Source organism: Periplaneta americana, chromosome 10, assembly GCF_040183065.1.
Source record: "Periplaneta americana isolate PAMFEO1 chromosome 10, P.americana_PAMFEO1_priV1, whole genome shotgun sequence".
Taxonomy (NCBI): domain Eukaryota; kingdom Metazoa; phylum Arthropoda; class Insecta; order Blattodea; family Blattidae; genus Periplaneta; species Periplaneta americana.
In genome coordinates, this window is record NC_091126.1 from 24486092 (window position 1) to 24500147 (window position 14056).

The following is a 14056-nucleotide window of genomic DNA, read 5'->3' on the forward strand; positions in this document are numbered from 1 at the left end:
TATGTTATGTTATGTTATGTATGTAATGTATGTTGTGTTGTGTTGTATTATGTTACCGGTATGTTATGTTATGTTATGTATGTAATGTATGTTGTGTTGTGTTGTATTATGTTACCGGTATGTCATGTTATGTTATGTTATGTTATGTTATGTTATGTTATGTGTGTATGTATGTATGTATGCATGTATGTATGTATGTATGTATGTATGTATGTATGTATGTATGTATGTATGTATGTATGTACTGTCGGTGACTCAGGAGAAGTCGAGAGCGGACTGAGGAAGAAGGGATGTGGACAGATAACGTACGACAACACATGCAATATTTGTACTGCAGTAAGCAGAAACATTAGGTCTCCTTCTGTTCAACTTATCTTTAATTTCCATACGCATTGTTACTCATGTTTCCTGCACGAGTAATAACCTGGCTACTGGAATGCTTATCTGAGCGATGTTTATAATAATCAACAGCGATAGTCAAGAAGGTCACATTCTTTCCGCTCGTCTTCTCCCGAGTAACGGACAGTATGTATGTATGTATGTATGTATGTATGTATGTATGTATGTATGTACTGGACGTTCATTTCAAAGTGTGTCATGACGTCACTGTTGTGAGTCAGCGATTTGAAGCGAGTTTAAGCTTTTATGTCAGAGAAGTTGCCTATTAATCAAGGCGTTCAATCTGAACTTGAGAACGTGTACGGTATAACTTGAACGTCGTAGCAACAGATGGCGGTCTGTACGGTCTGTGTGCTACCATAACCTCTTTCGAAGTGTGTTTTGCGCGGGAAAGTTGTACGCAAGGTATTTGTTATCATCGGTTGCGTACGGCAACATTCCACAATTCAAATCAAATGCTCCATGTCCATGTTGACCGTCGAAGTTAATGTCAACAAATACGTAAGTAATCGTCTTAACCCTCTCCCCACATCCCCACAGTAAGAAAAAACTCACCTCAGTACTTTTTTCCAAACAGTTCACATTCCTGCCACTACCGGCGTTACCGTACGTATCGGTACGTACTCTTCAGAATGAACGCCGTACTTGCCAGGCAACTTCTCTGGCACATAGGTAATACGCCTTTGCGGAAGTGTAAGAAGATTGAATTCTTTAGGCTCATCGGCTAGCCACATGACGGCATACGGCGAGCCATGACACACTTTGAACTGAACACGCAGCATAAGAAAGTAATTTGCATTATATGAATGTTTATGCTCGACCATGCCGAAATGTAGTAATTATACACCTGGTAGCAGACCTTTAATGCATGTCATTAAAGTACACCTACTCATTAAAGGTCAGGTCTTTCAGCCAATGACGACTCAGGTTACAACTGTTCAGCCAATGACAGTTCAGCTTTCTACCGTTATAAAACCGCAAGTATCGATTATTCTCGGATATGCAATCGAAAGAGAATTAGCGAAAAGTCACGGAGGCTGGAAATCCAATACTGTCGCAGAAGGTTATGTTCTGTTACTATAATAATTAGCGTTAATTGTAAATAATATTCAAATAAATTCAATTTGTCATCTCGTTTTTCAATGTCTAATTTAATTTCAATGTTATCTCTGTAGGTTCTTATGGCCTAGCAAGGTCAATGTGGACATGTGTTCCTCGGAAAAAATCAATACTTTCGCGTCTGCGCACATCTCACAACATACGGGACATTGGTCAAGGTCAGATACAAAGAAAATTAATAATATCAAGTTAGAAATATGGTCGAGCATAAAAAGTCGTATGAAACTCGCCTATAATGGTAATTAAGAACCTCGTATGAAAATTATGAAACTCGCTTGCTCTCGTTACATAAATATCCATACTCGCTTCTTAATTACCGTCATTATGTGCTCGTTGCATAATGTACTATTATTCAACAGTAATCTCACTTGAGGTTTTGATTTATCTAGAGAAAACCAAAACACGAGTGGGATTTAATTGATTATTGCACGATTAGAAGAAAGTATAGAAAGATTAGAAGAAATAAAATACTACAATGCAATAAAGTAGGTATTAATTTACTTACTAAAATTCCATTTAACTAATGTTAGCTTCACGAAAACGTTTGAACGGAGCCGCCATTTTCTGTTGACTATCTATCCAGGAAACAAATGACAAATGCAGTGCATGTTTTATAGTACCGTAAATAATTTGCATGTTGAAATGTTGGCAACCAAAGAAACAAATGCTAGGGAGATGATAAAACAAATAAATGATGGGGAGGTATTAAAAATAGACAAATGCTAGGGAAGTGATAAATTGTAGCGGTAAGCAGTCTTGATTAGTTGAAATACGTCCTTTCTTACTGTTTTATTGGTCAGAAGCAGTGTGACGTAGTAACAGTATAATAGTCTTTATAATAATTTTTGGACTTAATTGCTTTTAAGAAATATCAGCAAAAATTTTCCCGCGTTTTGTAACTTTTTGAAAAGAAATATTCGTAATTCTCTCTTAAAGCATAAGTAATTCACCTGCATTATATGCATTTTATTATTTACAATAATTATTGAACTTACGTCGATTTAACAAGTGTATCAGTATAGAAATGACTAGCGTTTTGTAATTTTTGCAGTGAAAAAAGTGAGTAGGTGAGTAGGTATCTTTAGCCATAGGTAATTGATCTGCATTGTTTTTGTTTAGTCAACTGTCCGAAGACAGGTCTGAACCTCGTGTCACCTCACTCATGAGGCAACTAAGCCAGGAGATAACGGAGAACGTTGGCCAGTTCCTTCCCCCTCCATTGCACACAACGCTGACTAGATACATATTAAACTAAACAGACTTCAGATGCATACAAACAATTGTTCTTCCTCTGACACATATCATCAAGTGAGATGTACTGCCTGATAATAGATGTGCGTAATAGCCAGAATCTCAAGCAGAGGTATCATCTTCATTATCTCAATTTTATTATATATTACGACACTTTTCTGGACTTGTGCCTTTTCGAGCGTTATCAATTTGAAAATAAATCTCGATTTATGGTTTTCGGAGATGTAAGAAGAATAAGTGTAGCTTAATGCATAAATAGTTTACCTGAATTATCTTAATTTTATTACTTGCTGTATAATATGATTTTTGGAATTATGTTGTTTTAAGAAGTATCAATAAGAAACTAACCCGTGTATTGATATGTCAAGAGAGAAAAGGTGAATAAGCATATCTTAAATCACAGGGAATTCATCTACGTTGTAAATCACAGGGAATTCATCTACGTTGTATCAGTTTTATTGAAAACAATATATTTTGGACTTAAGTCGTTTTGATATCTATGGCTAAGGAAATGAACCTCTTCTTGTAACTTTATCATAGGAAATATTCGCAGCCGTTTCTTAGTATACAAACAAAATTCATCAGATTATATGAATTTTATTCCTTACATTATAGTTTTTCTTGGGCACGCGTTATTATAATAAGTATTGATAAAAATTCCATATTTTATAAATATGAGAGAGAAAATATTCGTGTTTCTTAATGCACAAAACAGTTTAACTGCGTTATCTAAATTTGTTCTTTATATTTTTTCGGACTCATGTTGTTTTAACGACTGTCAATAAGACGATTATCCGTGTTTTGTAACTGAGTCACAGGAGTCTTGTGTAAATTTCTCTTAGTACTTAAGTAATTCATTTGTATTTCCTGAATGTTTTCTTTACAAAATGTTTTGGCCGCCACTTGTAATAAATATCAATAAAATTACTGGAGTTTTGTAACTTTCAGAGAAGAAACTTGTTTGTCTTGTAATAAACCAGAAATTCATACGTTTTATCTGAAATTTTTCTTTAGATATTTTTGTGATACTAATACTATTTTCACGTTCATAAAATATATGTTTTCTTGTAACTTTGTTAGAATAAAACATCAGAATATCTCTTATTTACACAAATATCAGTCTACTTTTTTAAAATCCTTTTTTAACAATATTATCTTTTGTCGGACTTATGCTGTCTTAACAAGTGTCAGTAAGAAAAAAGTCCCGCTTTTGTAACTTTGACAGAAGGAATATGGGCAAGTCTTTCTTAATGCATAATCAGTTATCTATGTACAATATCAGAATTTTTGTTCCTTATGTTTTGTACTCTTTTATCATGTTACTAGTTGTATATTCTTGTTTTGAAGCTAACAGAATAAATATGTGTAAGTTTGTCTTACTATTAACTATTCATCTGCAATATCTGAATTCATTTCATCATATTTCCTCTTCTCGGACTTGTGTTGTTTTAACAGATTATCAATTAACATTTATACGATTTTTTTTTTAATTTCCACGGGATAAACATTCATTCTCGTTAAGTCATTAACTCACTATCACTATCCATATTCGTTTCATTACGTTTTTTCCTCAAACTTGTATTGTTTTAACAAATATAAATAAAAGAACACGTTAACGATTTCAGGACTTGTTTGCTAGAAAGGAAGCCAATATTTCAGACACGTACGAAAGGTGATAGACCAATTGACGTTGTTTTAATCAGAAACGGTAATTTTTCTCCTTTATACTTGCAACGCTTGACATTATTTATTTTCGTATACATGTGGACTTAAGTGGTCTTACAAGCACCTAATTCTGGTTATAACTAGTTTTTAAATACTGGGATATACCCTGTACGTCAGTTTTTTCAAGAAGCGTGTAATCAATGGATTTCAGGCTTCAGTGAATATACTTAGTCGACCGAACTTCCTACATGGTGTCCAGTTATCAGATCCGTTTCAATATTCCGTTTTGACAGTGTTCTCTATTGATCGGGTGTAAAAAATTAATGAATGAACTTTGACACCCTTCAACGAAGCATCGCTAGTTCTGGTTACATATTTCACATATATCTGCTGTTATACGGTATAGTATCAAATACTTCAAATCATTGGGCATCAGTAATGAAGCGTGTATTCGATATTTCCCTACAAACATGATGTTTAAGTTAAGTGTTCGCGTAGGCTTCCGCGGCTGGTGTACATGGTGTGTGGATAAGCTTCAGGGCTTCTACCGCGTTGTCTTGGTGTTGGTGTCTGACGTTTCGACCGCTGTGTTGTGGTCATCTTCAGAGCAGTTGTTTGATAAGGAAATAGACAAAAAATCGAAAAATCGAAAGAGAATTGGGGGGACAAATTTAAAAGGTACGTAAAACGCATCCTTGCAAGGGGTTGGGGGCTGTACAAAACTAAATATGTGAGCTCCAAGCCTGTTGGCCATTAGTCTCACTCCGGGTTACGCTGCTCCACTGAAGGAGCTCTAGAAAATTTTGAAGGGGAAGCCGAAATTGGACGTAACCTCTTAGGTACCACATACGCGAGGGGGACTGAGATTTGATCAAGTGATCAGGAAACGAGGAGAGGAGGAGATGGCTGGTGTTTGCAGTTAGGATGGCAAGACGCTGTCATCTGTTGTTCGATGACAAGGCATGTGAAGGCCGTCGGAAGATGCGCCGCGAAATCTAAATCTGCAATTTGAGAGGTCCCTGTCCTTTCAAATTGCGACTAATTGAGTGACCTCGTATATTTAATAGACAATTTAGAGGTTCTGAACTAGGGCATACGTCGTTTACAAGAAAAGGGGAATATATATGGGGAAGGGCATATAGGTCCGAGGCCCATTTCTTATAGGACTCATCCCGACATTTGTCTTACGCCTTAGGAAAACCACGGAATACCTTAGGCAGGATGAGTTGTCTCATATATAAGAGACTAGCCAATTTGGCTATTATGTAGGAGGTGATTGTTGTCATGAGCCTTGTTGAATCGTCTCAATTTAGAGACCAGCCATTTGGGTTTATGGTGGCTCAATTACGAAGAGAGGGGAGAGATGTAATTATTAATTAATTTAGAGTAATTAGGGCGATTCATTGGGATATGAGTGCAGGTCCGTGGCCCATTTCTTTTAGGGCTCATCCCGACATTTGTCTTAGCGCCTTAGGAAAACCACGGAAAAACCATAGGCAGGATGAGTTGTCTCAATATCAGAGACTAGCCAGTTGGCTCTTAGGTAGAATGACTCTATGAATCGATGGATATATACTAGCCCATTGGCTCTATGATAGTTCCATCGATCAACAAATGTAGATATTCTTAGGGAGGGATTTTGTTTAGCCCAGTTAAGACAAGGTCATTTTAAAGCGGTTGCACTATCCAAGGAGTCTCATGGAGTTGAGTCGTGGCTACCAAAACCTGGGAGTAACGCCAGCCTCCCTGTCCTCCTGTATCAAGAGTAGTCTATAGCTAATGGACCTGTCTGGTGTCTACGCCGTAACCTAGGATCATACTGGCCGAGGCCAGATATGAGCGGGTTGGTTAGCACGAGCTTAAGGAAATAGTCGAAAATCGAAAAAAATCGAGAGAGAATTGGGAGGACAAATTTAAAAGGAAATAGTCTGCTAGCTGGTATATATATAGTGGTCTCGATGGGGGGAGTACTTGCGGTGATAGGTCGTAGGTTCTCCTTCTGGCATCTGATTGGTCCTACGTTGCCCACCCGGTTGAGGTCTGTATGAAAGAAGGAACACATCCCACTCTGCAAGTACGGACCATGCGAAAAATCAGCAATAGCCTTACACTCAGCAGATTCAGGCCACGCCATCGAATTCGACAATATCAAGATAATAGATAAAGAAGACAACTTATACAGAAGACTGGTTAAAGAAGCCTTCCACATCAAACAACATCCCAACAACATCAACAAGGACGAGGGGTTACTATTCAGCAACTCATGGGAAGTCTATTCCAAGATCATACTTAGGAACGAGAAACCTGGTCTCCACATGTATACGCGGCGCCCCCCTTCATCCGGACATCGGGCACGGTATCAAGGTCACTCTTTCGGACCTTATGAGGGCCAGTATTTAATATGAATACTCCCCTTCATACAGACCTCAACCGGATTGGACAACGTAGGACCAATCAGATGCCAGAAGGAGAACCTACGACCTATCACCGCAAGTACTCCCCCCATCGAGACCACTATATATATATATATATATATATATATATATTTACCAGCTCGCAGACTATTTCCTTATCGCCCCGTTCCGTGATCACTTGATCAAATCTCAGTCCCCCTCGCGTATGTGGTACCTAAGAGGTTACGTCCAATTTCGGCTTCCCCTTCAAAATTTTCTAGAGTTCCTTCAGTGGAGCAGCGTAACCCGGAGTGAGACTAGTGGCCAACAGGCTTGGAGCTCACATACTTAGTTTTGTACAGCCCCCAACCCCTTGCAAGGACGCGTTTTGCGTACCTTTTAAATTTGTCCTCCCAATTCTCTTTCGATTTTTCGATATTTCCTTATCAAACAACTGCTCTGAAGATGACCACAACACAGCGGTCGAAACGTCAGCCACCAACACCAAGACAACGCGGTAGAAGCGCTGAAGCTTATCCACACACCATGATGTTTAAGTTAATTTGTTGTTTTCTCATATTCATTTTATAATACATCAAGAGCACAAAAGTTAAGAGCTGAATATTTTCGTCTTTCTGTTTGTCATAGTATCTGAGAAAATTTTAGTTAAACACTCATTACCATATTAAAAAATTTGGAGGTACAGTAACCCTTAACCCTTAAGGGGTTAGATACAGCTTATAGCAGTAAAATTTTGGAAATATTCAACATTATTTTCCTCAATTACTGTATCTTGTACAATAATGAAAAATAATATGTGTAAAACACTGTCCTGCTATATGAAAAAAAAAACGATTTAAAAAAAAATATTTCTACATTTTTTCAAAATTCAAAATGGTGGCAGTCCACTGTGCAGTGATGAAGCGTTTCCCTCATAACACAAAAACTATCCAACATGCTGTGAAGATTTTTTTGTGTGTATTTATGCATATTCATATCTAAAATATGATGCAAAATCACTTTTATACCTTTGATAGATTGTCTGATAAAAAATAAATTCATTTAAAAATCATAAAATATCGATATTCTCTTCTAAAACAAAACAAAAAAAATATTTATGTGTGTACGTATGTATGTATATATTTATTCACACTGCAAATGGGTATATACCCGGTGGAAGTGCTAACTAATTACACTCAATAATGACAATAATAAACACAATAAATTAATAATAATACTAATAATAATTAATACTAATAATATTAGTTAATACTAAAAGTAATAATTAACAATAATAATAATAATAATAATAACAATAACAGGGGGCATCCTAAATTAAATGAAGGACGATCACTTAAAATGACATTATTAAGGAATGTAATGCAATATTAGTTCACATGATATTGTAAACATGAGTTTCAGCAATAAAATAAAAGAAAGAATATGAAAAAGTTAACAAGTAGGCCTATATGATTTATGAAGGAAATGCTTCATCACTGCACAGTGAACTGCCACCATTTTGAATTTTGAAAAAAAAAACATATAAATAATAGTTTTTAAATCGTAAAAATATTTTTTTTTCATATAGCAGAAAGCAGGGGTATTATAACTGTAGGAGTATTATCGAAATAAATATATGGATAGGGGTAATAAAATAGGAAATTTAGGAATGGAAGGAAAACAGTCTAGGTAGGAGGGAGAGAATAGAAGAGGATAGAGAGGGAAAGACATATAGCAATTCAGTCATAACAGAACATTAGAAAGCAATCAAGAAATTCTCGGCAAAGAATACCTTAATAGAAAAGAGTTATAAAGGGATGGTGGATCGAAAAACAGAAATGTGAAGGTCCACCATAACTGTGAATTGTAAAGTTGAATGACAAATAAATATCAATATCATATAGCAGAAGGACAGTTTTTTACACATACCAATTTTTATTATTGTACAGGAGACATTAATGGAGGAAAAAAATGTTGAATATTTCAAAACATTTTACTGATATAAGCTGTACCTAACCCCTTAACCAGTCGCGCCTAACTTTGTAATATTAAAAGTCGCTCGGAGTGTTGCTGACACCCCAAATATAATGGGTTCCTATGGGGTATTTTTCTAGTGAAAAATTAAAATATCGCTTTGTTTTTATTTATACAACAGTATTAAATACTTTAATACCTATTACAATGTTTAATTAATATACAGTAATGATAATAATTCAATATTAGTTCACATGCAATATTCGAACGTCTACTCACTCCTAATCATAAATTACTTTTTAACTCCCTTTCCATACGTTTTTCTTGATTTTTCTGTGCGCACAGTCTCTACAGAACACTCATTATCACTATTTGTTACACAAGTATGGTCGGTTTATTCATTGTCACTATTTACAATAGGAGCAATGTTGTAACACTTCGTCACCCCACACAATTTAAACAAATTATCTCGAGTATGCGGATTCCGATTTCAAACATATTTATGGTTATTGTTGCTTTACTAATTCTAAGAAAGGTACTGAAAGTTTCGGAAGTACAGGCTTACTAAATATGTCGTTAACAGCTCCATATATGTGACTAGGATGTTGACAACACACCGAGCGACTGATTAAAGGTTAAGTTAATTTTTTGTTTCAGGATATTCATTTTATAATGCAGGAAACGCACAAAACTTAAGAGCTGAATGTTTTCGTCTGTCTGTTTGTCATAATATCTGAGAAAATTTTAGTTAAACATTCATAACTATATTTAAAATTCTGGAAATACAGTAATCTTTAAGTAACCTTCTGTTTGGGAACTTTACATTTCCTGGCTGTCAAATCTGTGTTAAGGCGGATTTTTATCAACAGTAATCTCACTAGAGGTTTTGATTTTATCGATAAATCTGGGAGTGGAACACGAACAGATTTATCTAGAGAAAATCAAAACTCGAGTGGGACTTAATTGACTATTACATGATTAGAAGAAAGTATGTAAAGATTAGAAGTAACAAATTACTCCAGTACAATAGAATATTAATTGGCTTACGAAAATAAAACTGTCTTCAAATGTATTATTGTACCATCTCAACATTACGCTAGATGGCAATAGTGTTTCATGATTATGTTTTCTTGTTATCGGTTGTGCCAGCTATGAATCTTCATTGAACTCTGTGGACGGTTACTAGTCAAGAAGGCTTTGTTAATTCAGTTTCATTTCTATTAAAACATTTGCATTCCACTTCAATCATCCAGATCCCAGTAATCAACGTTACTTGACAGATTATTTTCAATAAATCTTAGTATTAAACAATCTCTGATACGTGACTATCCATAATATCATATAGCAGAAGCTATAACAAACATAACCTAAATAATATAAACAAGTGTTAGGAAAGTTTTAATTAGGGATGATGAAATAAACAAGAAACGTTTTAATTAACGATGATGAAATAAAAAATAAACTTGAATAATTTTAAAAGAGACAATTATTGAAAGTACAATTTTCAAATTTGAATGTTTTAGTGGTTGGTGGTTCAGTTGATGTTATATTGGACGTGTCCGTAAAAGAAGTGAACTCGTTGATATACATGGTGTATCCCTCAATTTATTCAGGATTTCCGAATGGTGCTCTTCATATATGACCAGTGATCTTTATTAATTCTTTTTCTTGAATGCCAATGCGAGTCATATTTGAAAGTGGTGTGCATCGACTGGAGTGGTTTGTAATTTTCTGTTTTTTGACGTCCAGACCAGTGCAGTTTGAAATGTTGGCAAACAAAGAAACAAATGCTAGGGTAGTGATAAAAATAAACAAATGCTAGGGAAGCGATAAAATTAAACGAATTCTAGGGACGCAATAAAATTATGCGATAAGCAGCGATGATTGGTTGAAAGACGTCCTTTCATACCGTTTTATTGGTCAAAAGTAGTGTGAAGTAGTAAAAGTGTAATAGTCATGGAAAAGATTTTTCATATCGATAAAATCTCATTAAAATGCCGAAAGGCATCAATTTCTTACGTACCTTAGACTTTTCCTGTTGCTTGTTCTGGACGACTTGCTTCAGCTGGGACGCGATGTTACCGGTTAGGGCGGCTTTTATGTCATTTTCGATGTCAGAATTTGTTAACGTCTCCAAAGCCTGTTGTAAGACATCTTCTGCAAGGTTCCATTTTCCGGATACTTGGTGGCAGTTAGCTATTAGACACAGAAGTTTGATGGTGTCTTGTTGGGGTAATTGGGGCCCCAGAGCCCTTCGAGCATCCTCAATGGCAAGATCTGCATAACCAGCGCGGTAGAGTGCATGAGCTCTTCCCATATAGCTTCTAGCGAGGCTAGGACTTTCGCTGGGACTCAGTTTGATGGCTGAACTGTAAAGAGCCAAAGCTTGCTGGAGTTTCTCTGCGGTCTCCAGATCGAGCCTATCTCCCAAGAGCATCAAGTCCTCCGCACGTGTTTCATATTTCCCTGAGAAACAGTCTGTTACACGGAAGTCCTTGAGTTCAGCCAAAGACAGAATCTTCTCTACTCTCTTCACGTCAGTTGTCAACCTTGCAAATGTGGTCAGAAAATCTTCCTCCTTTCTGGCAATCTGCCATACTGTGTTCAGCAGAGAATCGAATAGAGACATCTGGAATCATAAACCAAACACTTTTTTTAAAATGATTGCCTATATTTCAGTCGAAAATGCAATAACCGTTTCTTATGGATTGCAGTTACAAAACGCTTACAAGACGTAACTACTGTCTTATAACATTTTCCAGAACATAAAATGAATGGGGACACATTTAAAGTGTCATTCCCTTTTTAACAAATGTCCCGGATTGGATATTTGCTTTACGATGACGTTTCGTGAGTTAATTCGGATTTTAAAAAATGTTTGCTCTCTTAGTATTTCACGGATACTACACATGAAAGCTGGTATGAAACTTCGGGATTGGAGGACATATGGGCAAGTTCTTGTTATCTTTACGTAGTCGCATTATATACAGAGGTGGACAAATTATTATACTAAATTAATTTTATGTGCAACGAAGCTGTATTTATCGGCAGAAATAATGAACAAAAATGTATTTTGCACAGAAATAATGAACAGAAAATTGAGTCTTGAGGTTACTAATATTTTGTGAACATTCTCTTATTCTTTATTAACACGATGCTTTTGTCAGGGATGCTGGAAACCAAAGTTTGACATTTTCTTTGAATATCAACTTTATTTAGCAAGATATCAGACAGTGCTTAAATGAGTCCATGTTTTGTTGTAAACCTCTTTTTGTTCACTTTCTTCTTCAGTATAGATCACAGATTTTTAATTTCGTTCATGTCCGGTCTTCTTGCAGGCCATGGGAGAACAGACTGTTGTATATCTTCTGCAGTATATAATTAAAACACCAGTAGTACCAACATAGCCAAACAAAATATACTTAACCATTGACAAAATATACCAGAAGATGTAAACAATCATATTTACAACAAGAGATACTCTGTGAATTATACTGATAGTTGATATGAAGAGTTATATTATGTTTCCAAGAAAAACGTCTTAGTCTAATAATTTGTCCAAGACTGTATTACATTGTATGATTAAAATTTTCGTTTTCAAATAAGACTCCATTTCTCGAGGCATGTTACTGTGATTATTGATAAGTTGAAATTTTCGTTTGCAAATAAGTCCCCTATTTCTCGAAGTCTTTTACTGTGATTATTGATCAGTTGAAATTTTCGTTTGCAAATAAGCTCTCCATTTCTCGAAGTATGCTTCTGTGATTATTGATTAGTTGAAATTTTCGTTTGAAAATAAGCTCTCCATTTCTCGAAGTATGCTACTGTGATTATTGATCAGTTGAAATATTCGTTTGCAAATAAGTCCCCTATTTCTCGAAGTATGCTACTGTGATTATTGATCAGTTGAAATTTTCGTTTGCAAATAAGTCCCCTATTTCTCGAAATCTTTTACTGTGATTATTGATCAGTTGAAATTTTCGTTTTAAAATAAGCCTCCTATTTCTCGACGTCTGCTACAGTGATTATTGATCAGTTGAAATATTTGTTTGCAAATAAGTCCCCTATTTCTTGAAGTCTGCTACTACGATTATTGGTCAGTTGAAATTTTCGTTTGCAAATAAGCTCTCCATTTCTCGAAGTATGGTACTGTGATTATTGATCAGTTGAAATTTCCGTTTCCAAATAAGTCCCCTATTTCTCGAAGTCTTTTACTGTGATTATTGATCAGTTGAAATTTTCGTTTGCAAATAAGTCCCCTATTTATCGAAGTCTTTTACTATGATTATTGATCAGTTGAAATTTTCGTTTTAAAATAAGTCCCCTATTTCTCGAAGTATGCTACTGTGATTATTGATCAGTTGAAATTTTCGTTTGCAAATAAGTTCCCTATTTCTCGAAGATTATTGATCAGTTGAAATTTTCGTTTGAAAATAAGCTCTCCATTTCTCGAAGTCTTTTACTGTGATTATTGATGAGTTGAAATTTTCGTTTGAAAAATAAGTCCCCTATTTCTCGAAGTATGCTACTGTGATTATTGATCAGTTGAAATTTTCGTTTGCAAATAAGCCTCCTATTTCTCGTATGCCCTACATTGGCTCATGAAACGGACTGTAGATTTCATAATTATTTTTTAGGACATCCGGTTTTGTTTCATTCCTTCCCAAGTGATATCATTCTTGCCAGAGTAGGTCCTTCGACATCAGACGTAACAGCTTACTTACCGAAAGGGAAGAGTTTATGAATTTTCCGTTTCTCTCTACTTTTCAAAGAACCATAACCATATAGTTTTTTAGTTGGAATTAACTGTACCTCTCGCTCTGCTATCGATTAGACTAGACTCGCATACAAAAATTGTTACAAGCTGACAAATTAGAATATAGTCCAATATTTCAAACTCAAATTTCATTGTCACACCATACATTTCATATCTACTGTATGTCACATCGAACTTAATTAGAATATATACAGTTCTCTTTTGAGAGAATTTCCAAGAAATGAAATAATAACGGTTGTGAAAGGTTGATTTTCTGTCGAAACAATTATTCGAATTAATTTAAATACGTGTAACCTTTCAATGGAAATGTAAAAGAAATTCTTTCATTGAACGTATAGAATTTTTCTCCTTTTATGTAGAACATAGGTAGAGGAACATGCAATTATTTTTTGCTGCTCCATTTTTGTCTTTTTTTCTTGCCCGAAACAATTGAATGTTAATATAAAATGTCGCATATTTGTAATTAATACGATAGCTC

General features: G+C 35.3%; 2 protein-coding genes across 5 annotated transcripts in view; one reads left to right on the top strand and one right to left on the bottom strand.

Annotated features, from left to right (window-relative positions):
- LOC138707524 (uncharacterized) overlaps positions 1-14056 on the top strand; it is a 737224-nt gene that overhangs the window by 84499 nt on the left and 638669 nt on the right. The gene's annotated exons all lie outside the window — the stretch shown is intronic.
- LOC138707523 (SET and MYND domain-containing protein 4-like) overlaps positions 1-14056 on the bottom strand; it is a 119316-nt gene that overhangs the window by 66553 nt on the left and 38707 nt on the right. For all 4 annotated transcript variants that reach the window (XR_011334254.1, XM_069837047.1, XM_069837048.1 and 1 more), the window contains one exon: positions 10825-11430. Coding sequence is in view for 3 of the 4 variants with exons in the window: in XM_069837047.1 (XP_069693148.1) it covers positions 10825-11430 (606 nt within the window). In the remaining variant the exon portion in view is untranslated. The remainder of the gene's footprint in view (positions 1-10824; positions 11431-14056) is intronic.